Source organism: Saccopteryx bilineata, chromosome 4 (assembly GCF_036850765.1).
Source record: "Saccopteryx bilineata isolate mSacBil1 chromosome 4, mSacBil1_pri_phased_curated, whole genome shotgun sequence".
Lineage (NCBI taxonomy): Eukaryota > Metazoa > Chordata > Mammalia > Chiroptera > Emballonuridae > Saccopteryx > Saccopteryx bilineata.
In genome coordinates this window covers 35,377,959-35,403,401 of record NC_089493.1, presented here as the reverse complement: position 1 = coordinate 35,403,401, position 25,443 = coordinate 35,377,959, and the positions used below count along the sequence as shown (strand labels likewise).

The 25,443-nt window shown below is 37.2% G+C and overlaps 1 protein-coding gene across 4 annotated transcripts in view; it reads left to right on the top strand.

Annotated features, from left to right (window-relative positions):
• The window catches only part of FUT8 (fucosyltransferase 8), a 251,441-nt gene that overhangs the window by 159,623 nt on the left and 66,375 nt on the right, over window positions 1-25,443 (top strand). For all 4 annotated transcript variants that reach the window (XM_066275889.1, XM_066275887.1, XM_066275886.1 and 1 more), the window contains one exon: window positions 9,623-9,737. In XM_066275889.1, coding sequence (XP_066131986.1) covers window positions 9,623-9,737 — 115 coding nt within the window. The remainder of the gene's footprint in view (window positions 1-9,622; window positions 9,738-25,443) is intronic.

Sequence of the window (25,443 nt, the reverse complement as noted above, 5' to 3'; positions counted from 1 at the left end):
TTATGAACTTGGGATACAACTTCATAGGGTAATAATTTACCTCCAGGCAGCCAGATTAGAATGTAGTGATACAAATAATAAACAAAGCACAATAAAAAACTAGAAAAATAACTTTTAATGGATATACAAATAGAAAAGATTTGTATGTATGTGTATATATGCATATAGACTATGCCATCTTACTGATAATTTCAGGTCTTTAAATGTAAAAATTAAGGTAGACATTTATGTTTGCCTTGTGATTTTTACATTAGACAAAAATCTTTTTTTAATCTTATTTTTATTAATTTTGATGCAGTGACATTGATAAATCAGGGTACATACGTTTCGAGAAAACATCTCCAGATTATTTTGACATTTGATTACGTTGCATACCCCTCACCCAAAGTTAAATTGTCTTCTGTCACCTTCTATCTGGTTTTCTTTGTGCCCCTCCCCTCCCCCCACCCCACCTCCCATTACCATCACATTCTTGTCCATGTCTCTGAACCTCATTTTTATGTCCCATCTATGTATGGGTTCATATAGCTCTTAGTTTTTTCTGATTTACTTATTTCACTCCGAATAATGTTATCAAGGTCCATCCATGTTATTAAGATTTTATTTATTGACCTCAGAGAGAAGGGAGAGAAAGAGAGAAAGAAGGGGCGGGGCAAGAGCAGAAAGCATCAACTCATAGTAGTTGCCTCTCATATGTGCTCTGACCTGGCAAACCTGAGGTTTCGAACCGGTGACCTCTAGCATTCCAGTTGATGCTTCATCTGTGCTACCACAGGTCAGGCCACAAAAATCTTTATTTCATTTTTATACTTACCCAAATTATAGGGTCTAGGTTGCCTCTGGACTTGAAAGCCTGTGTTCTCTGAGAAGTCAGAGGTTGAGTCTATTAGTTTTTATGTTCAAATTTCCCTAAGAATCACTCGTGTATTGGTTCAGAATGACATCAGTTATAGGGAAGAAACTTAGGCTTTTGTTTCTTCAGAAGGGGTTTCTTCCAGTCTTAGAACTTTGATAGAAACACTGATTCTCTTTCTTTTTCCTTTCTGAATCAACTTTATTGCAGCATAATTTATATATGATAAAATGTCCATATTTTAGTCTGTAGTGCTATGTGTGAGTTTTAATGTTCATAGTTTTGGAACCACCACCATAGTCAAGATACAGAACATTGTTACTGCCCCAAGAAATTTCATCATGTCCCTTTGTAATCAGCACCTCCCCCACCTGGCAGTAACCAGAAATGTTCCTGTCCCTACAATTTTGCCTTTTCCAGAATTTTATGTAAATGCAATCATACACTATGATTTTTGAGTGTGGTTTCTTTCCCTTGGCATAATGTATTTGAGATTCATTCAGGTTGTTTTGTGTAGTGGTAGTGCATTCCTTCATATTGCCAAGTAATAGTCCATTGAATGGATAAATCACAGTTTATTCATTCACCAGTTGAAGGGCATTTGAGTTGTGCTCCATTTTTTGGTTATTTACAAAGCTACTAAAACAGTAACATACATATTTATATAGAAACATGTTTTCATTTATTTTGACTAATATCTAGAAGTGGAATTGATGGGTCACAAGTTGAGTGTATGTTTAATTTTATAACACTGCTAAACTGTTTTCCAAAGCGGTAGTACTATTTTACGTTGTCACCAGAAATAGTTTAAGAGTTCCAGTTGTATTATTTCTGCACTTGTTATTCCTCTGCACCCCCTACCATTCTAATAGCACTATAGTGGTGTGTTATTGTGGTTTTATTTTGCATTTCCTTACTAATAATGTCAAGCATCTATCAATGTGTTTATTTGCTATTCATCTATCATCCTTGGTAAAATGTCTGTTCAAATCACATGCTTAGTTTTGAGGGAATTGTTTGTTATTGAGATTGAAACACTTATTTTTAATTTATTCTGGATACAAGTCTTATTGGTACATTTTAGAAAGCTCATTTTGAGAGCCATGTGAAAGAAAGCACGGTGCCAGGAAATTAGAAGAATTTTGCAGAAGTACGCATAAGTGATAATGAGCTTCTGGACTTGGATAGTTGCAGTAGGGATAGAAAGGGATAAATGTGTGAAAAATAGAAACTGCAGGACTTGGGTAACAGATTTTATGTAGGGAGATGGGGGAGTCCAAAGTAATTGAGATCTTGTATTTTGCTAGGAGGATAGCTTTCATAAATGGAAATTATTGTTTCTTGTGTACTAATTTTGCTTTTCTCCTTGACAAATTTTAATCTAAGAACTGGAACTCAGACTTAAACATCTCTACCCCACGGTGCTAAGCAACTCACTGTGTAGTTAGTATTAAGTAAGTTACATTTTTCCTCTTGAGTGGGGAGGCAGGTATGTGCATTTTTTGAGTGATTATTCCACACTCTACTTTGTGCCTTCTTGTATAAACAAAACCTTGTTCCATTAAGGGATTTATAAAAATTAAACTAAAGAAAATTATGTAATTGAGATAAAAATATTCTCCAGTAATTGAACATTCTAAAAGTTGTGAAGAACAAGTTACAGGAGAAAAGTCATTTACCCTAAATAAATCTGGAAGCTCTAATTAATTTCAGCATGGTTTCTTCAAAAGAGAGAGTATCTATTGGAGTCAACTAGTGTATAAAGGAAGAAATGAAGCGGGATTGTGCTGGTAGGGAGCATGGGATTAAAAGGAAACTTGACATTTTTGTATCCAGTACTTTTGAATTCATGTTTGATTCACTTTGGAGAACTTAAGTGATACTATATTTAAAAGTTGTTTTAAGACATGGTTATACATAAATCCCTAAAAATAACAGTGTTTCTGATTTGGAGTTTTCTGATGCTAAGCAATGGAGAATGGACTTTCTTTTAATTGAATGTACATGATAAAAAATATTATTACTTATTAAATATATCTAGTCATTTGTATACAATTCACATGGCACTACTTTAATAAGTAGTAGTTCTTTACTATGGGATTTTCTTGCTTGAATTACCTCTGTTCTGTGCTGGCCCTCAGGGAATTTCACTCTTGAACATTTTGAATCAGGTATAAGCAAAATATTCTTTTTGTGGTTCTTCAGTGGCATAATTGAGACAGAATCGGGCATTTAAAAGAATTTTTGTGAATATTAAAATATAAAGATAGGAAATTTAACAGAAAATACAAAGAATGTAGAAATAGAGGATTTGTTGCCTGGCGTCTCTGGCTTGCTGTCAGAGTCATGGAGTCATACTGTTCTAGTCTCCCAATTGTCTTCAGTCACCTGTACTCTGCCCTGAAATGATTAGTGCTATTTTGCTGGTACTTTTCCTGGGTTTGTATTTCCCAGGCTTTGACCTAGCCTCATACCAGGCCTTTAGAATTACCACCTACCTTCTCTATTTTCTGAAATTTGCATAGTCAAAATCAAGATAGCCAGATTTTCATTCAGCTTTTGGTATACTTAGATCTGATTTCAGAATAGAGTCGCTGAAAAGCAAGCATTTCTGCAGACTTTTTCAGTCACTGGGTTTCCCAATATGGGCCACACCTGAAACTTTCTGTTTGATTATTCTCATGTCTTTGGCCAAAAGATGATAAATTGTGCAGGATGGTAACTTCTCAACATTACTGACTCATCAAAGAGCTAGTTTGATTTTAATGTCATATCCTGGACTTGCCTTCCTTAATGACCTCCAATGGGAATGTCAAGAAAAAAAATATTTAAAAAGCAAGTTTAATTTTGGTTGATTATTGTGTGCTTCTTTTTAAAATTTTTTTAAATTATTTATTTATTTATTTTGGTGTTTGGCTTTTGAGTTATAAACATGGCTATTCACTTCCTATACAGATTGGAATGGATATAATGAATTGCCAAGACTTAGTACTGATGTAACTTGGAAAAACATTCACATTTATGTTTTCAGTGTTCTAATTTATTTAAAAAAATACAGAGATGAGATTTTATTCCCAGTGGTAAAGGAATGGATTGATTACTATGATATGAAATCCTAAATTAGGCCAATTTTTACATTTCAAAAACTTTTTCTCCTAATTAGATCTAATGTGGTTTTTACCTGCTTGAGGCTATGTAATTCCATCAGAGCAGTGTAATGCTATTTGTCTATGTTTATGAATATGTTTAATGTAAAGCCATAAAGAGCATATTAAACTTCCTTTCTTCATTTGCTGATAGACTGTTTTTTTTTTTTTTATTCCACTGTACTACATCTCCAGAAATAATACTGCTATTTAAAGTCGAAACTTACAGCAAATTTTGTGATTGCTTCTATTTGATGGGCACAAAAAAGCAACTGACCATGTTTGGATATGATGAAACCTATTAAATATAAATAATAGTAAGTGTGATGAGAGTTGATGGGAAAGAGACTTACAAAACTGAGAAAATAATTTTTAAAAACTTCGAGCTTAGCCCTGTAACACCATTATTATTAAAGACTGCTTGTGTATTTCCTTGATCAACTCAGATAGTTTCCTATTGGCAGTGACTTTTTCCCCAGTAACTGTAGGCTACATAATAGTCCACGGAGGCCTCAGTTTTGTAATTTGGAAAAGCTTAAAAGTTGAACCTCTGTCAGTCTGTGTGTAAGACTGAAAGTTAATTTCTTAAAGAGACAATAACTTGTAGGTTTGTTTTTTTTCAACTAAAATTATTCTTTTTCTTAAAAAGAAAATGGTTTAGATCTTAAGTGAGAGTAATAAATATAAAAAAGATAAAGCATCACATATTAGACTCTCGCCTTGTTTAAAAGGGTAAACATGCAGCCTGATCAGTGTGACACAGTGAATAGAGCATTGACCTGGGTTGCTGAGGACCTAGATTTGAAACCCCAGGTTGCTGGCTTGAAGCCCAAGGTCACTGGCTTGAGCCAGGGGCCACTGGCTTGGCTGGAGCCCCCTCGTCAAGGCAGGTATGAGTAGCAATCAATGAACAACTAAAATGAGTTGATGCTTCTCATCTCTCTCTCTTTCTGTCTGTCTGTCTCTGTCTCTCTGTCTCTAACTCTCTCACTAAAAAAAAAAGGATAAACATGTAAATAGTAAAGCTGTAAAATATACTGTGCATGGATAACATGGGTAATGTTGACATTATAAATAAATGCCTAAAATGCTTCACAGGTGGTCTTTTTATTCCAAAACATTGTAAAAACTGTTCTATTAGCTGGGTGAATATTCTAAACTGTGGCTATGATTTTTAATTTTACTTGTATATTATTGTTTTGCTTTATTCAAATGGGCTATTATCTTACCAGGTATTCTCTGTTAATTGTATATAGTTCTAATGGTTTTCTTTTTTTTATTGAGAGGGGGTGAAGTAGAGACAGACTCCCGCATGCACCCCAACTGGGATGCGCCTGGAAAGCCTCCTACCAGGCAATGTTCTGCCCATCTGGGCCACTGCTCCATTGCTCGGCAACCGAGCTATTGATATTTTAGTGCCTGAGGCAAGACCATGGAGCCATCCTTAGTGCCCCAGGTCAATTTGCTTGAACCCTTTGAGCCATGGCTGCAGGAGGGAAAGAGAGGGAGGGAAGGAGAGAGAGAGAGAGAGAGAGAGAGAGAGAGAGAGAGAGAAGAGGAGAGAGAGGGGAAGGAAGATGGGGGGGGGGTAGAGGGAGAGAAGCAGATGGTTGCTTCTCTCATGTGCCCCGATGGGACTTGCACATGCCAGGCTGATGCTCTACCGCCGAGCCAACCAGCCAGGGCCTAATGTAATGATTTTCTGTGATAATAAATAAGACTTTAGTATTCCTGTGGATGGCCACTGTTTTGTTATTAAATGGTTTAACGTCTAGTTAAAAACCAGGAATAAGAGAGAACTGATGTACTCTTAGATAATCTGTAATTGTGAGGGCTGGTTTCATCATCTGCTAAATGAGTTGTCACTGATTAATCCCCTTCTTCAGGGTGTTCTAAGGCACTGGGTTTTGGATTATTTTTCTGACTGACCTTCAGTACCACATATTACTGTCATACCCAATGGATCATTACTCTTAGCTGTGGAATTATTAGTAGGTACACTTTAGAGACAAGGTAAATGATCTGAAACAACTCTCTGAAGTATTCTAGTATAAATAGCAGTGTTTTAGTCTGTTCAGCCTGTTAAAACAAAAATACCAAACACTGGGTATTTTAAACAACAAAATTTATTTCTCACTGTTTTGGAGTCTGGGCAGTCCAAGAACTAGGCGCTGGAAGATTTTGGAGGCTGGTGAGGGCCTTCTTTCTAGTTCATAGACGTCCTCTTCTTATTGTGTCCTCACTAATGGAAGAGGCTGGGGAATTCAGTTGGGTCTCTTTTTTATAAGAGCACTAATCCCAGTCACAAGGGTTCTACCTTCATGACCTAAGCACCTCCCAAAAGGCCTTGCCTTTTTTTTTTTAAGTGAGAGGTAGGGAGATAGACTCCTGCATGTGATCCAACTGGCAACCCCTGTCTGGGGCTGATGCTCAAATCAACTAAGCCATCCTTAGCACCTGAGGCCAACGCTCAGACCTGAGCTATCCTCAGTGCCTGGGGCTGACAGTTAACCATTTGAACCACTGGCTGTGATAAGGGAAGAGAGAGAGAAGGGGAAGAAGGAGGGAAAGAGAAGCAGATGGCCACTTCTCATATGTGCCCTGGCTGGGGATTGAACCTGGGATGCTCACAGGGCAGACCAATGCTCTATCCACTGATCCAACTGGCCAGGGCTGGACCTCACCTTTTAATATTATCATATTGGGTAGTATTAAGTTTTAAGATACGAATTTTGGGGGGAGACACAGATATTCAGTCTACAGCAAGCTGCCATTATATATATTACTACTTTGTGTATATTAACACTAATCATGTTTTAGAAAACTATATAGAAAGTATTATAGTACTTACTTTAAAATGAAGTAACTTAGTCTCAAGAGATGTTGAAATAATTTTCCTAGAACGCAAAGTTAGTAAAAGGTAGAGTCAAAACTAGGAAATAGCTCTGTCTAGCTCCCACAGCTCTTTCTTTTATTCAGACTTTCTGATTTTGTATGTTTACACTGAATAGAGTCCACATTTTGTACTCTTGATCCTGCACTTTGATATTTGTTAGTGCCGAAGCCTTAGAATCACACGGCTTAGGTTTGAATTTTGACTCTTCATTTCTGAACTTTGTGACTTTGAGCAAATTATTTAATCTCAGTGCCTCACATTCCTTATCTAATTTATAATGTAATTTTGAAGATTAAATTAAATAATGTAAAGCACCAAAGTAGGTGTCTGGCCCATAGTAAGAGCTCAATACCTCTTCATTGATATTATTATTTAACGTTATAGATCAATTTTCTCCAAGTATTTTTTAAACCTCCAGCTAATGTTTTATGTTTCTAGTTAATATCGTTATTATAGGTGATTTCTAGAAGTGTATGTGTGATATATTTTATTTGTATATATATGTATTCTTTCTAACAAATAGAAATATATTTTTAACTTTATAATTTTCACAAGCAAATAACGCATACTTGTAAGCATTCCTTGAACAGAAGCATTAACACAAAGTGTTGAGAAGAGTATAGAGAAGGGATGAGGCTGGAACTGTAACTAAAGATTATTCTCCAAACCTTTCTACCACAAAATTAGATTTGTGAAAGGTAAAAATTATCAACATCATCTCATTAAAATTCTTGAAAAATTTTTTTTGCCACTTTTTTTATTCACTTATCTATTCAAAAAAGCTTATTGAACATTTTCTGTATGGCTAGTTCTATTATAAATGATGAAAAAAGAAAACATTTTCACAAACCCTGCTCTTATGTAGTTTAAATTGTAGTATGGGGATGAAGATAATAAAGTAAAGAAGTAACAACATATGTTAGATCAGGCTAAAGAATAAATAACTTACATTATTTTCATTTTATTTATATTTAAGTCTGAACCATGTTTTATTTTTAAAAAATGACCAGATTCCCTCTGTTACATTCGTCTAAGACTCACTCTTGACGTTTGTCACATAAGTTCGACAATTATATTTTAAAATACTACAGTTTTTATGCCAGTCGCATATTTTATTTTGTGCATTTATCTGTCCCACCCTAAAGACCGGTCCGTGAAAATATTTTCTGACATTAAACCAGTCTGTGGCCCAAAAAAGGTTGGGGACCACTATGTTAGATGATAATAGCTTAAAGAAAATAAAACAGGGAAGAAAGAGGGAAACATAAGGGAATGGTGATGGTGATTGGGTATTGAATTTTTTAAGTGAGATAATATGGGGAAACCTTATGGGGAAGGTGACATATGAAGGACATTTGGGTGAACCATGTGTCTGGGTATCTAGGAAACAAGCATTCCAGGAGACTGAAGAGCAAATGCAAAGGACCTGAAGTAGGAACATGCTTGTCTTGTTCAAGGGTCACTGTTGTTGACTGATTGTTAACAATGAAGACAGTAGTAGGAGATGAAATCAAAGATAATGGAGGGCCATATTATCTGGGGCCTTGTAGTTGGTCAGATAACTTTGGATTTGATTGAGTGTAATGAAGATTCCACTCATTGTTAAGAGGAAAGAAGTAACTTTGTATGACTGATTTTTAATAGGATATAGCTGCCGTGTTGAAAATAGACTGTAGAGGTAGGCAAAGTAGAAGCAGGGTGTAGACTTATTCAAAGGCTATTGAAATAATACAGGTGAGAAAAGATGGTGGCTTAGTTGATAACCAGTGGCGATAATGTAGTTAGAAATTGACTAAATGTTTGCTGATAGTATGGTGGGGGAATGTTAGCGAAAGAAAGGAGTCTTTTTTTTTTTTCTAGTAAAAGTTAGTCATGGCTTCTATTTAATGCACTATAAATAAAACTATCTGTACCAGAACTAAAGTTTCTCTTGTTAATGTACTGGTATTTTAGTTTACTTTGTAGGAAATCCACCATATTGTAATTGAAATTACTGATGCTACACAAAAATGGGAAAGAATCTTAATAATCATTTTATTAGTTTAGACCAAGTATTGTCAAATTAGGGCCCAAGTGCCAAATCTGGCTTATAGCTTGTTTTTGTGAAGAATGTTTTATTGGAACACAGGCACAGCCAGTTATTTACATATTATCTATGTAGCTTTCCTGCTCTAAAAGCAACAGAGGCCCACAAAACCTAAAATATTTACTACCTGGTCCTTTATAGAAAAAATTTGCTGACCCTTGGTTTAGAGACCATTGTTTAAAGTTGTGTCAAATTTTTTTTCTGATTTTTCTCCAGCTATTTAGTGTTAAAGTTAAAAGAGAAAATTTAAGAGGGGATAGGGAATGACAGAAGACAAAACAAAAAGGTAATATTCAAATACTGGCACTAACTTAATTTCTTTCCCTTATGTTAATCTACTTTTTTTTTTTTTTTTGCCATGGGTGTCCACTTCCCCCTAGTCTCTGTAGTGCTGTGTTGGGAAGTAGGTACAGCTGACTGGCCAAGGGGAGGGGGGGTAGGTTTTCCTTAACAGTAAAAATTTACAATAGCAGTGCATCTTCGATGTTAGAGACTAATTGTTGAATTTCACAGCCTCGATAGAAAATAAAAGATGAGTATCAGCATTAGTGTGAGCATCAGTCTTTATGAAGAACTTGACTCTCTTCTTATGTAATCTTATGATGAAGTAGAAATAAGGCCTCCAATGTTTGCTTTTATAGGTCTATAATGACGGATCTATACTACCTCAGTCAAACAGATGGAGCAGGTGATTGGCGGGAAAAAGAGGCCAAAGATCTGACAGAACTGGTCCAGCGGAGAATAACATTTCTTCAGGTAAGAAGGTTAAGAAATACACTTGAGTGAAAAAGAAGCAAAATCATAATAAAAATAAGAGTTACTGTTGGTTTTTAGTCTTCCTAGCCCTTGCTTTTTAAGAGTACATGCTACTTCATTTTACATATTTATTCAAACAGACTCTCTGTGATGCCTTGAGTGGAATTCAAAGATGGCTAAAACCAGGCCCCAGCTCTAGACAGGGCAACATGCACACGCCACACACACATACACACACACACACACTATATGATGCAAAATCGAAAGCTCTATATTTTATATGAGAGATATAGATGAAATCCTCATTGGAGAAAGAAAATGTTAAGAGTAGTTTTGTGGAAAAGATATTATTTGATCTGAACTGTAAAGGATAATTAGGTAGGATTTGCTGACACAGAAGTGGAAGAGGAGAACATACTAGTTGGAACTTATGATGTGAGTAATGGTCCGCAGGTGGGAAAGGGCAGTACAGAAGCCCAATGGGATATGGATACTTTAGTTTGTGGGGGTTTTGGATATGCGAAAGGAGGGGGGAAAATAAACTGGAAAAAAGGTAGATTGAGGAGCCAGATTGCAGAGGTCCTCGGGTACAGGTTAAGCTTTATGGTGCATAAGTAGTAAGTGGTTAATGAAATATTTATTGTATAAAAATTATTTTAACAAAAACTAGCAAATAAAACTCAAGGGTAAACCCAAGTCCCACCCTCTTTTATTTTCTTTATTTTTTGTTGTTTTTTGTTTGTTTGTTTTATTAATGTGCATATCCAATCTTATGTATTTGTTAGGATAGAATTTGTTTACTTTAAAATTTTGTTTTTGCTTTACCTGCCATTAGCTTATTTTTTCTATTTTGGAGTCACAACCTTCTTTTGAAAAATTTTTACATATAGGAGTGGCATGATGAGAGTGGTGCTTTAGTGATATAATTCTGATGGTTGTATTTTGGTTAAACAGGGTTAGTATTGGAGGAGAGTAGAAGCAAGATCATTTAGAATATGAGAACCACACTGCAAGTGAGAAATATTGAAGTGTGTGGCAGTTTGCATTGGATGTGAAGAACACATTTGAAAGAGACTGGGAAGATAAAATTGATAGGCCCTTCCAAGAAGGTGAAAGAGATGAAGTGACTGGGATAATGGAGGCATCATTAACTGACCAGGACTTACGGATAGAATAGTCTTCAGGGGAAACGAATGTTAGTAAGTAGAACTCTTCAATACTGCAGTTGAGATTACCATGCCTATCCTTTTCAGTACTATTGATGGTATACTTTCTCTGTGCAATCACTCTGCTTTCCTTTTAAGGTCAAAAGCAGAATAATAGCCAGTGACTTGAGTCTGTATAAAATGCACATCTTCTTATACTTAAATAGGAAAAAAATAGAAAATCAAGTGATTAAAGATATCATTAAAAACCAGACTGGCCCTAACTGGGTAGCACAGTTGGTTAGAGCATAGTCCTGATAGCCAAGGTTGTAGGTTTGATCCCCAGTCAGGGCACATACAGGATTCAACCAATGAATGCATAGGTAAATGGAACAACAAATCAATCTCTCTCTCTCTCTCTCTCTCTCTCTAAAAATCAGTTAAAAAAAAGACAAGCTTATCTTGGCATGCTGTCTTTGTCTCACCTCCCATGGCCTTCATCGGGGGTGTTTATAGAATGAGAAATACTTGCCTCCTATAGGGAAGAGGTAATTATCTCCTATCAACTAGAACCTCATTCAATGAACTATAAACAGCTGGTGGTGCAGAACGATCATCCTCATTTAAAATGGAAATAACTATGGTTTCTGAGTTTCTTCCACATATTATTATATTTTCACCCCTCAAAATTATATTTATACTATGATTTGATCATAGTTTAGCTTTCCAGACTGTAATAAGAAACTGTTTTAATTTCTTTTTCCTGTTAATTTTTAAGTGGCCAGGTGCTTTTACCTGCAGTGCAAATTTGATCCTCTGTGGACTGATTCTCTGTTTCTATAATAGAGAATTTCACTTGTAAGTCATACTAATGAGTTAAAACTACACTGGCTTTTTTAATCTTTTAGGCGATAGCAAAATAGTATTTCACTTGAAACAATGTCAGTTCAAATATTGCTATTTAAAAATTTCTTTCACGCTTTTTTTCCATTGAAAAAGAAAAGGTGATTTTTAGTATTCAAGGAATCAGTGCAAGTCTTAGTAGAAAAAAATTGTTTAGAAAAATAATTTTTTAATTATTCAGTGTATTCATGGTCACTTGTTTCTATGTATTCTAAAAGATTTTTGAAGACAAGAACTATATATATATATATATATATATATATATATATATATTTTTTTTTTTTTTTTTTGTATTTTTCTGAAGCTGGAAATGGGGAGAGACAGTCAGACAGACTCCCGCATGCGCCTGACCGGGATCCACCCGGCACGCCCACCAGGGGGCGATGCTCTGCCCCTCCAGGGCGTCGCTCTGCCGCGACCAGAGCCACTCTAGTGCCTGGGGCAGAGGCCAAGGAGCCATCCCCAGCGCCCGGGCCATCTTTGCTCCAATGGAGCCTTGGCTGCGGGAGGGGAAGAGAGAGACAGAGAGGAAGGAGGGGTGGGGTGGAGAAGCAAATGGGCGCCTCTCCTATGTGCCCTGGCCGGGAATCGAACCCGGGTTCCCCGCACGCCAGGCCGACGCTCTACCGCTGAGCCAACCGGCCAGGGCAAGAACAATATTTTTGACATCTTATTTTTTAGAGGTTAAAGCTGCCAGTTATGTTTTATCTTCTCTGGACAGAGGTGAGTAAGTTCTCCCATTTCAACAAAATTAAACATCTAACTAGAATATTTATTCCTAGTGTACTTTTAAGCACAACAGCTATTTTAAAAAGAATGATTTTTCACTGGTTTAATGACATGGGTCAGAGAATTTAATCAGAAGAGTAGAGCTATTTAAAAAGTGGATTTTAAAAAGTGACATTTTTTTCTCATTACAACTTTTTTCTTGGTATTCAAATCTATTGGGGTTTCCATACTATTACTTTAACTGAAGTATTACTGTAAAAAAAGATATGTAAGCAATGTAGAATCTTACAGACTTCAACAGAGAATGAGTAGCATAGTAGGAACTAAAGCTAAAATGGGGGACAGAGAAAAAGAAATCTTTGACCTTTGATTCCTGTATTCAAAATAAAAAGCAGTTCATGTAACTTATTAGTAGAGACTTTAGTCTATTCTTGTTTAGCTCATCAGCCAGCAGTTATATAAAGGATGATAATTTGTATATAAGTAGGAAATAATAGGAGAAAGGTACAATAAAAACAAATGCTTTTAATATTTTAAATCTGTTTGGGAGAGGCCCTGGCCGGTTGGCTCAGCGGTAGAGCGTCAGCCTAGCGTGCGGAGGACCCGGGTTCGATTCTGGGCCAGGGCACACAGGAGAAGCGCCCATTTGCTTCTCCACCCCTCCGCCGCACCTTCCTCTCTGTCTCTCTCTTCCCCTCCCGCAGCCAAGGCTCCATTGGAGCAAAGATGGCCCGGGCGCTGGGGATGGCTCTGTGGCCTCTGCCCCAGGCGCTAGAGTGACTCTGGTCGCAACATGGCGACGCCCAGGATGGGCAGAGCATTGCCCCCTGGTGGGCAGAGTGTCGCCCCATGGTGGGCGTGCCGGGTGGATCCCGGTCGGGCGCATGCGGGAGTCTGTCTGACTGTCTCTCCCTGTTTCCAGCTTCAGAAAAATGAAAAAAAAAAAAAAAATCTGTTTGGGAGACTTTAGTCATTTAAGTACCTCTTTGTATTCCTGATAAATAATTCAAGACTTTATGATTTATTTTCAATGATTGGTTTGGGTAGTTGAAAACATTTTCAGTTTTATTAGATTTCAGTTTCATTCATATTGAGATTTCTTATGAGTTCTCATTATCACCAATATGCATTTTTAAAAATCCTGATGTATTTGAGCCCATTTTTCTTGAACAGGACAAATTCTTTAAAATGGAGGCAGGTATAGGGGTGATAAATGTCAATGAAATGAGACTGGACTTGGGGTGGTGAACACACAATACAATGCACAGGTGATGTGTTGTGGAATTGTGCACCTGAAACCTGTATAATGTTAACCAGTCTCACCCCAATAAATTCAATAAAAAGGAAAAAAATACATTTTAAGCCAGAATATAATTATGAACTTCAGTATCTATCAAGTGCTCGCAATTAGATCTCGAATGCCTCTTTCTTTTCTGATTCCAGCTGGCACATCCCTATAAGGTAGAAGCCTTTGCTGCATCACCTTGAGTATCACTTTACTTGTGTGGGAAATTAGAGCAATAGCCCTACAGTTATTGCGCTCCTTGACATCTTCTTAAAGACTGGGATATGCATTAAACATTTCCAGTGTGTGTATAGGACATTGTTATGGTTTCCATATTTGTTGACAGTTTTGTTAAGCTTTTGACAAACTAATTTTATTAGTATCCCATCTACCCCTGGTGGTTTGTTTCTCTCCAGACTGTCAGGGCAGCTTTCACATTGCTTTCTAGAATTACAGGTTCTCCTTCACAGGAATTTTCTTCTGAGGGAGCTTTCTTCCTTTTGTCTTTTCTATATAGATTTTCAGTACACTCTTCCCACTTTCTGTTTATTTTCTCCTGATCAGATAATATGCTTCCTTGTTGGCTGTTCAGCATTCCCAATCTAGGTTTAAATTTCTTTTTTATTTCTTGACTCTTCTGGTAGAGCTGTTGTTGTTTTATTCTCTTGTATCTCCTTACAGTGACATAATTGTTCTCTTTATCTATAAGAAATAATCTGACAAATTGCATTCAAGTTTCTAACCTTTCCCTGGCCGGTTGGCTCAGCGGTAGAGTGTCGGCCTGGCGTGAGGGGGACCCGGGTTCGATTTCCGGCCAGGGCACATAGGAGAAGCGCCCATTTGCTTCTCCACCCCCCCCCCCTCCTTCCTCTCTGTCTCTCTCTTCCCCTCCCGCAGCCAAGGCTCCATTGGAGCAAAGATGGCCCGGGCGCTGGGGATGGCTCCTTGGCCTCTGCCCCAGGCGCTAGATAGAGTGGCTCTGGTCGCGACAGAGCGATGCCCCGGAGGGGCAGAGCATCGCCCCCTGGTGGGCAGAGCGTAGCCCCTGGTGGGCGTGCCGGGTGGATCCTGGTCTGGCGCATGCGGGAGTCTGTCTGACTGTCTTTCCCGTTTCCAGCTTCAGAAAAATACAAAAAAAAAAAAAAAAAAAAGATTCTAACCTTTGGCCCTGGCCGGTTGGCTCAGTGGTAGAGCATCAGCCTGGCATGCGGGAGTCCCGGGTTTGATTCCCGGCCAGGGCACACAGGAGAAGCGCCCATCTGCTTCTCCACCTCTCCCCCTCTCCTTCCTCTCTGTCTCTCTCTTCCCCTCCCACAGCCAAGGCTCCATTGGAGCAAAGTTTGCCCAGGCGCTGAGGATGGCTCTGTGGCCCCTGCCTCAGGCACTAGAATGGCTTTGATTGCGGCAGAGCAACGCCCCAGATGGGCAGAGCATCGCCCCCTGGTGGGCGTGCTGGGTAGATCCCGGTCAGGCGCATGCAGGAGTCTGTCTGTCTGACTGCCTCCCCATTTCCAACTTCAGAAAAAGAAAAAAAAAAAAGATTCTTACCTTAATTTTGTTACCTTTTACTTTTCCCTCTTGCCTGTCTTTAATAATTTTTAACATTTCTCTTGTCATCCACTCAATTTTTCTTTCCTTTTTACTTCTGACATTGTCTTCTCACATCCTTCCCTAATTATATGTCTAGTGTCAGTCCACAGTTCTAGTTATCAGTTAAGTTTAACACTATAGGTATTTTTTATGTGAACTTTAGATCCATCAGGAATGTATTTACATTATATTTTGGCACTGAGTCTTTTAGTCTCTTCTTCAGCTTTACTGCAATGTTTGATATAAACAGTTTGTGCTCAGCACAGCAGTCTGCTCCTGGTCTTGTTTTGGCAAAGAGAATACAGCTTCTCCATTTCCTGCTTCCAGTTACATTGTCTGTTTGATTTTTATGTTGGCCATCTATTTCAGTATAGAGAAACACATAGAGATTTCAGTATAGAGAAGTTTCCTTCTATTCCTACTTTGTTGAGTATTTTTATCATGAAAAGGACTTGAATTTTCAGAGGCTTTTTCTGCATCAATTGAAATGATCATGTGGTTTCTTTTTTTATCTTGATGTGGCATATTGTATTGATCATCTTTGCATGTTGAAGCATTTGAATGGGTAGAAACAGTACCATTGCTTGTTAACTGTTTTCTCTCAACTATTTCTTGTCTTTCTCTTAACTGCTGTACTTTTTCTTTTCTTTCTTTTCTTTTTTATTTTTTGAGAGATAGAAGAAGGGTTGTAGATAGAGACAGACACAGAGGATGGGAAGAGAGGGAAGCATCAACTCGCTATTCCACTTAGTTGTGTCATTGATTGCTTCTCATATGTGTCTTGACTGGAGCTCAAACCGGCACCCTTGGGGTCAAGCCAGTTCCCTTGGGATTGAGCTGATGACCCCAGAATGGAACTGGTGACCCTGGGATCCAACCAGTGACCTTGGTGTTCCTGGGCGTTACTCTGTCCACTGCGCCTCCGGCCAGTGCACTGCTGTACGTTCTCTTCCTCTCTATCTGTTGGCATAACCATGATTTATTGTTAAACAAACTATCACTTATAAAAATCCAACAATTTTATATACACATGTACCATCATTTCTTCTATTAAGTTAATGCGTATCAGAGGCTATCTGGGATTGGTGGGAACAATTCTAGTTAATGTTCTGCCAATAAAATAACCCTGTGGCCTTGGATTTTTCTCTTGCTCAGATCTACCTGACGTTGGTGGGATTTTTGTTTGCTTTTTGGGGGTTGTATTTTTTGTTTGTTTACTTATTTTCCATCTTGGTTTGATTTCTCTTTCCCTGGAGTGATTAGCTGGACAGCCTGGGTTTGGAAGTGTCAGGGCTAGTAAAGGAGACCATATCTTGAAGCTGCAGAATAATTAGAAATAAAGAGAAGAGTTTTATAGTATACCATATGAGAGGGTTGATTGTGTTTAAAAGGGTTAAGGAAAGGATGGATACTTTGCTTGGCTTTGCAACCAAAGGATCCAGTGCCTTGCACTTTGTATTTATACAATGGATAAAAAAGGAAATGAAGCGGAACCCTGAGAGAAAGCTTCTAAATTTAAGGAGTCTTTTCTGTGTTCAAAGCCTGCATCCTAAAGAGGCTTTAAATAATCTCTTTAAGAGTTCACTGCTAGAGTTCTTCAAACAAATGTTATGTTTTACTTTTGCATAAGAAGATACAGTACCATATTGTTCTCAAGATTGAAATTGTTTAGTAAAAGTTGGCTTATTTTTAAAAGGAAGTTATATGAGAAAATGCCACTGGAAACACAAAATCATTAGTTTGTCAATAAGTAAATAGCATAGATGTGAGTTGAATGTGCATTACATATTTAAAAATATGTCAGGTTTAAACTACAGGCTTCTGTTTCTGGATAAGATATAGTGAATACATTATATACTATTCTTCCTGCTAATTACAATGGAAAGTGATCCTGTACCAAGCAAATTTCCTGTTCTGTTTGTTTCTTTCTTTGTTTGTTTTGCCTACTGTGTATCTTTTTTTTTTTTTTTTTGTATTTTTCCGAAGCTGGAAACGGGGAGAGACAGTCAGACAGACTCCCGCATGCGCCCGACCGGGATCCACCCGGCACGCCCACAAGGGGGCGACGCTCTGCCCACCAAGGGGCGATGCTCTGCCCCTCTGGGGCATCGCTCTGTTGCGACCAGAGCCACTCTGGCGCCTGGGGCAGAGGCCAAGGAGCCATCCCCAGTGCCCGGGCCATCTTTGCTCCAATGGAGCCTCCGCTGCAGGAGGGGAAGAGAGAGACAGAGAGGAAGGAGAGGGGGAGGGGTGGAGAAGCAGATGGGCGCTTCTCCTGTGTGCCCTGGCCGGGAATCGAACCCAGGACTTCTGCACGCCAGGCCGACACTCTACCACTGAGCCAACTGGCCAGGGCCTGTGTATCTTATCTGGGGTGTTGGAGAATATTCCAACCTAGAAATACCAGTGGATTGAGCCAAAACAAAACAAAAAAGACCAAAACAACCTGTTTTGATATTATCTATACACTATTCCAGGAAACTATCATGAAAAGTTGCTTCTTGCCTTTCCTGGGTGCCACAGCTGTGGAGACTGAACAATGGCCTTGTCACCATACCTGCCCTGAAAGAATGAGGGCACCCCTACCTCTTCCAGCTGCAGAGACTTTGGGCAAGACCCACCATTGCCACACAGCAATAATGAGGCAGTTCCCAGTCCTCTTCCAACTAGTTGATGGAGGGTTAGGAAGAGGAGGGAGTTAGAGAAAGGGATTTTTAAGATGTGTGTTTGAAATCCCAGGCAGACCTCTGAAAGTACTAGGCCCGAAACGGATCAGAATCAGTACAGAAAGGGGTTTGAGAACTAAACTCTGGTTTACTCTACCACTCAGGCTTCAGCATGGCCTCTAGGTATCCCACAAGTAGGACAGAACAAAATACCACTGAAAAGGCTTTTAACAAATTGACATTTGAGCTACAGTCCATAAAAGTGAGCTAGGAATCTAAACAGATTGCCTACCAAAATAGAAAGCAGAGTCTCATAACATAATATTCATCATTGTAACAGCACAATCTTAATTCATATAACAAAACATAATCAGTAGACACCACACTGAGATGAGACACAGATGTTAGAATTACCTGATAAGGATTTTAAAGAAGCTGTAATAATAAAAATGCTTCAATAAGCAATTACAAACTTGAAATAAATGAAAAAAAATAGAACGTCTCAGCAAAGAAATAGATGATACAAGAAAAAAACAGAGGAAAAAAATTTAAAACTGAAAAATACAAAAATCTAAGTAAAACGTTTGCTCATGGCAGAGTAGCTGTGACAGAGGAAGGAATCAGTGTCCTTGAAGTTAGAGCAAAGACGTGATCCAGTGTGGCTACAGGGAGAATAAAAGTTGAAAAAAAAGTAAGCAGAGCCTCAGGGACTTTTGGGGCAGTAACAACAATTTTTTTAGTGTTTATCTTTAGAGTCCCATAAAGAGAGTGCAATGAGAGTGAAGATTTGAAGAAACAACTGAAAACTTTTTAATTTGATAGACCATTCAGACAGAAAATTAATAAGGAAATAATGGCCTTAAATGTCATGTTAGACCAGATCAACTTAATAAACATTTTATAGAACATTTTTCCAAAACTGCAGAATACATTTTCTTTCATGAGTACATGGAATATTCTCCAGAATAGATCACATATTAAGTGACATATGAACCTCAATAAATTCAAGAAGATTGAGGTCATATCAGGCATTTTTTCTGACCACAGTGGCATGAAACTAGAAATTATCTACAGGAAGGAAACTGGAAAAAAACACAAGTCCAAAGAGTTTTAAAAGAAACAAATGATCAAAGGGGAAATCAAAGAGAACCTTAAAACAAGTGGAAATGGTAACACAACTTTTCAAAATTTATGGGATACAGCAGAAAGCAGTTCAAAGAGGGAAGTTCATAGCTGTACAGACATACCTCAAGAAACAAAGAAACAAAGAAATCCCAAGTAAACAATCTAATTTTACACCTAAAGGAACTAGGAAAATAAGAACATACAGAACCCAAAGTAAACAAAAGAAAGGAAATAATTAAAATTAGAGTGTAAATAAATGAAATAGAAATGTAAAACAACAATAGGAAAGAACAGTGAAACTGAGAGCTGGGTTGTTTTTTTAATTAACTTTATTGGAATGCCACTGGTTAACATTTTATATAGGTTTCAGGGACACAATTCTACAACACATCATCTGTACACTGTACTGTGTGTTCACCACCCCAAGTCAAGTCTCTGTTCATCACCATTTATCCCCCCTCTACCTCCTCCACCTCCTTCTGTTCACCTCACTCCATGTCCATGAGTATTCCTTTTCTTCCCCTTTTGCTCAGTTTTTCCACCTTCCTCCACCCAGTTTGAAAAGTTAAACTAAACTGGCAAAACTTTAGCCAAACTTATCAAGAAAAAAATAGAGCCCAAAGAAATAAAATGATAAATGAAGGACTTTACAACTGTCTGACCAAGTGATGGCACAGTGAATAGAGCATCAGCTGGGGACACTGAGTACCCAGGATCAAAACCCCGAGGTCTCTGGCTTGAGTGCGGGCTTGCCAGCTTGAGCATGAGATTATAGACATGAGCCCACGGTTGCTGACTTGAGCAAGGGGACTGGTTGGCTGGAACCCCCTGGTGGAGGCACGTATGAGAAAGCAATCAATGAACAACTAAGCTGCCACAACTATGAGTTGATGCTTCTCACTTCTCTACCTCCCTGTCTGTCTGTTTCTGTCTCGGTCTCTCACTAAAAAAAAAAAAAAAAAAAAAAAAAAGATTTACAACTGACAAAATAGAAATACAAAGAATTATTAAGGAATACTACAAACAATTATATGCCAACAAATTTACCATCCAGAAGAAATGGATAAATTTCTAGAAGCATATTAACTCTCAAGACTAAAGAAGAAATAATTAGAAAATGTAAACAGACCCATTGAAATTGAAGCAGTAATCAAAAAACTCCCAATATACAAAAGTCTTTGACTAGACAGCTTCACATATTACAAATTTTATATACAATTTACAGGTAACATCACACTTACTGATGACAGACTAAATGCTTTTCCCCTAATATTAGGAATGAGGCAGGGATGAACACGGTTACCACTCCTCTTCAACACACTATTGGAAACTGAGCAGTGCAGTATGGCAAGACAAAGAAATAAATGGCATATGGACTAGAAAGAGAAAATTACCCCTATTTGCAGGTGAATGATTGTCTACAAGGAAAATCCCAAGTAATCTACTATACAACAACTACATGACAATAAACTCAGAGCAAGTAAATGAATTTAGTGAAGTTATAAGATATGATCAGCACACTAAAATACATCATATCTTTACATCCTAGCAAGAAATAATTGGAAACCAAAATTTTAAGGCACAATGCCATTTACAGTTGCTCCAAAAAATGAAAATGCAATACTTAGGTAAAAATTCTTATCAAATGTTGATGAAATAAAGAAATCAAGACATAAATGAATGACTGGGCATACTATGTTCATGAGTTGGAAAACTCAACATAGTAAAGATGTTAGTTCTTTCCAAACTGATCCATAGGCTAACACAATTCCTATGAAAATTCTAGCAAATCTTTCATATATAGATAAATTGAAACAAAATTGATATAGAAAGACAAAGGAACTAAAATAACTAAAACAGTTTTGATAAAGAAGAATGAAGGTGGAAGAATCATTTTTTAATATGAAGACTTACAATTAAAACTATAGTTATTAAGATAGTGTATGGTATTGGAGGAGGAGTAGACATGCATATCAATGGAACAGAATAGAGTCCAAAATTGACTCATATAGGTATGCTAACTTGTTTTTTTCCCATTGAGGTGAAATGTACATAACAAAATTAACCATCTTAAAGTGAACAATTTAGTGGTACTTAGTGCATTCACAAGGCTGTGCAATCAGCACTTCTATCTAGTTCCAAAGTATCTCACCAACTGAAAAGAAAACCTGTTACCCGTTAAGCAGTTGCTCTCCATTCCCCCATTCTATCTTCCCTTGACCCCTGAGAACCACCATTCTGCATTCTGTTTGGATTTACCTATTCTGAATATTTCATATAAATGGTATCATACAATATGTGACCTTTTCTGTCTGGCTTCTTTAACTTAGCATGGTTTTGGGTTTTATCCACATTAAAGCATGTATTAGTACTTCATTTCTTTTTATGGCTGAATAATATTCCATTACATATGTATACTGGAATTTTTTCATCCGTTATTTGTTAGTGGACATTTGAGCTATTTTCACCTTTTCTATTTGAGAATATTACTTATGCAGATATAACTTTTTTTTACATATATTAATATTTAAGTATCAGTTTTTATCTCTTTTGAATATATACTGTATTTTCCCATGTATAAGACACACATGAATTTTGGGGCCTGAAATTTGAAAAAAAAATGTATTACATAAAGTTACTGAACTCAAGTTTTATTTGTCATAAAATTTATTGAGCGCAAAAACAAGCGTGAAAAAGCAGGAAATGCAAGTGAAAAAATCTACAACCACTGTATAAGACAAACCCAGTTTTTAGACCCCAAATTTTTTGGAAAAGGGTGCATCTTATACATGGGGAAATACAGTACTTATGAGTCAGCAGTTGAGAAGGATGCAAAAGCAAGTCAGTGTAGGAAACACAGTCTTTTCAATATGGTATTGAAATAATTGGACATATTGTAGGTAAAAAAAGAAGCTTGATCTAAACCTCACACTATATAAAATTATCTCAAAATGTATAATCTGACATTAAATAAAGACCATGTTGTAGAGGAAGAAAAGACAAGCCACAGAGTGGGAGAAAAAAATCTTTGCAAATCACATATCCAACAAAGATCTTATATCCAGCTTGTATTAAAACTCTCTAATCTAAACACTAAGAAACAATCCAATTAGAAAATGAGCAAAGGTTTTGAAAAGAGGATATATGGATGACAAATATGCCCAAGAAAAGATGTTCAAAATCATTAGGGAAATGCAAGTTAAATATGTGATGAGATAGTACTAGGTACCTATCAGAATGGCTAAAATAAAAAATACCAAGAAAGTAGAGTAACCAGCTCCCTCATACTAATGTAAAAAACAATACAGCCATTCTGGAAAACAGTTTGGCAGTTTTCTGTAAAGTTAAACAAACCCTTACAGTGCAGTCCAGCAATTATACTTTTATATATTTATCTTAGAAAAATGAAAACTCACATTCACACAAAAATTGGTACACTCATATGTATAGTAACTTAATTTGTAATAACCAGAACCTGAAAACCCAAATGTCCTTCAATGAGTGAATAAATGCTGGTACAATCCATGAAAGGAATACTACTCAGTAATAAAAAGGAATGAGTTATCGACACACGCAATAACTTGGATGGGTCACAAGAGCATTATGCTAAGTGATAAAAAGCCATTTCTAAAGGTTAAATGTCTGATTCCATTTATAACATTCTAAAATGACTAAATTATTCTTCTATGATTCTAAGTGAAGTAGTATAAGGGGATTTCTGTTTTGATGCAATAGTTTGTATCCTGATTGTGGTAGAGGTTACACGAGGCTGTACATATTATGAAATTTGAGAATACTGTACCTACCCACCCACCCCAAAAATAGTGCATGTAAAAATTGGTTAAATCTAAATAATGCCTATATTTTAGTTAGTAATATTGTGGAATGTAAATTTCCTGATGTTAAATTATGCACTGTGGTTAAGTAAGACGTTCTCATTGGGGGAAACTGTGGAAGGTACACAGTAACTCTACTGTTCTAGCAATTTATTGTGAGACTTAAATTATTTAAAAATAAACGATTAAAGATTTTGAAAGGTAAAGAAAATAACATGAATTAGTTAGAGCATTATTAAACTGAAGCAGTGAGAAAAGGTTTGTTTGTTTTTAAATAAAAAATAAGAACTGGGGATTCCAAAGAAATTTGTGCAGTTAACATTGGATTCTCAGTGCATGTCTAGCTGCGTGGAGAAATGGAACAAAGCCTCTATCTGACAGAAGAGGTAGCAAGATTTGACATCTGGTTTAATTGTTGTTGATGGTTTGATTTAAAAAACAGTGCGTAGACATGTGTTCTAAGTACCAGTAGTACCCTGAAGAATAATAGCACTTTGCAGAATGGAAGAGCTGGCAAAACAGTGTAAATTACTCTAACTTTTATTTAAAACAAAACAAAACATCTGCAGCAGCTTCTGCACAAGAACAAAGTTTTAACTAGGGTTTCACTTTTGTGTCTATCTCCTTGATCTTATGTGAAACAGGGCTACCCATTATGGAGCTTACTTTTACATTTCTCCTTCTCCCTTTTTTCTCTTTACCTGTTACCCATTTTTTCCTCTCTTTCTTCCTCTCCTTTGCCCCTTTCTTCCCTTTTTCTCTTTCCCTAACCCTCTTTTCCATGCTACTTTCTCCTCACCCACTTTCCCTCTCTCTTCTTCTTTTTTTAAAGAGCACCTGCCATATCATCCTGCATTTTGGTTTTGAGGAAAGAAAAGCTAATGGATCCTGTTAAATAAAATGATGGTGGAGAACCTTTCTGAAATCCAACCTTAATTTTGTGAACGTGCTATTTTTAACATGACCAGTTAAGCTGGTTCTCAGATCAGCTTATCAGCCTATAAACTTAAAGAGAAAAATTAAATGTGCCTGATGAGATTTCTGTGCATATATGTAGGATTGGCAGAATCTGGCTCCTTGGGTAACTAACTTTTCTAGTATTGGAAGGATTTTTGTTTACATTAGATTCTTGAATGAGAGAATTAGACTTGAATGCATCTCATTCTTTTTCTGCCTTTTCTTTGAGGCCTGTATCATAGCAGAAAGTATTACCAAAGTTGCTCTAGTATGCACACTTCTTGTCCCTGGAGTACAAGGGGTTTTTTAGAGAAAAAGCCTGGAATACCTAGAGATGACAGAATATTGTCTCAAGGACCCTCAGTGGAAGAAATGCACCACATTTATTTGTTGCATTCTACTGAATTTGTAGAAATTTTTTTCTTTTTTTTTATGGCTTTAAAATACTCAGTAGAGACTTCTAGGCAAAGAGCAAGTCTTGCCTGACCAGTGGTGGCACTGTGGATAGAGTGTTGACCTGGGACGCTGAGGACTGAGGTCACTGACTTAAGCACGGGCTCATTGGCTTGAGCACAGGCTCACCGGTTTGAGCATGGGTTTGCTGGCTTGAGTGTGAGATCATCAGTATGATCCCAAGGTTACTGGCTTGAGCAAGGGGTCTTTGGCTTAGCTTGAGCTTCTCAGTCAAGGCACAGATGAAAAGTAATCAATGAATTTATGAGAAGTGATCAATGCACAACTAAAGTGAAGCAACTATAAGTTTATACTTCTCTTCTTCTCTCTCTTCCTTGCTCCCCCCTCTCTAAATAAATAAATAAATAAACAGCAAGTCTTGAAAATGTTTTTAAAGCAGGCCAATTGTTGCTTTACTTACGAAGTTAAGCTTTCCCCTTCCATAACTGTATAGTAACTGCCTTTGCTTCAGTCTGCCAGGATAACAGTCTGTAAACCATATATCTTGATATCTTTTCTCCATTAAGTTTTCACACTTAAAGTTTTATAAAACACCCACAGGGAAATTGGTTTCCTGAAGCACTTAGTAGCCTATTAAGTGCCTCAGCTATTGTGTTGTCCTTACTGCTTCCAGCCAGTTCTCTGCTAGAGGGGTGGAGAGAATACCTCGACACTGTCTTAACTTTGAATGAAAATATTCTTGCTTAATATGTTAAAAGAAAATCATTTCCAGTCTTGGCTTTTAAAAATTTGAATGCTTTTTAACTTTTCCTTTCATGATTATTAACCGTGCTCAGAGTCTTCATTTTAATTACCACTGTGCCGTACTTTAGTTCTCTTATTTGCTTCATTACCTTTTCTGCTTTGGTTTTGAAAATAATTTTAGAGAAATAAAATCAGATTGTTTTCAATATAATGAAACACTTTCACCACACTGTTATTGAATCTTTTCCTCATTACCAACGCAAAGCTAGATGTTGCAATTTTTTAAACAAATAAATTAAAAATTATTTAGTC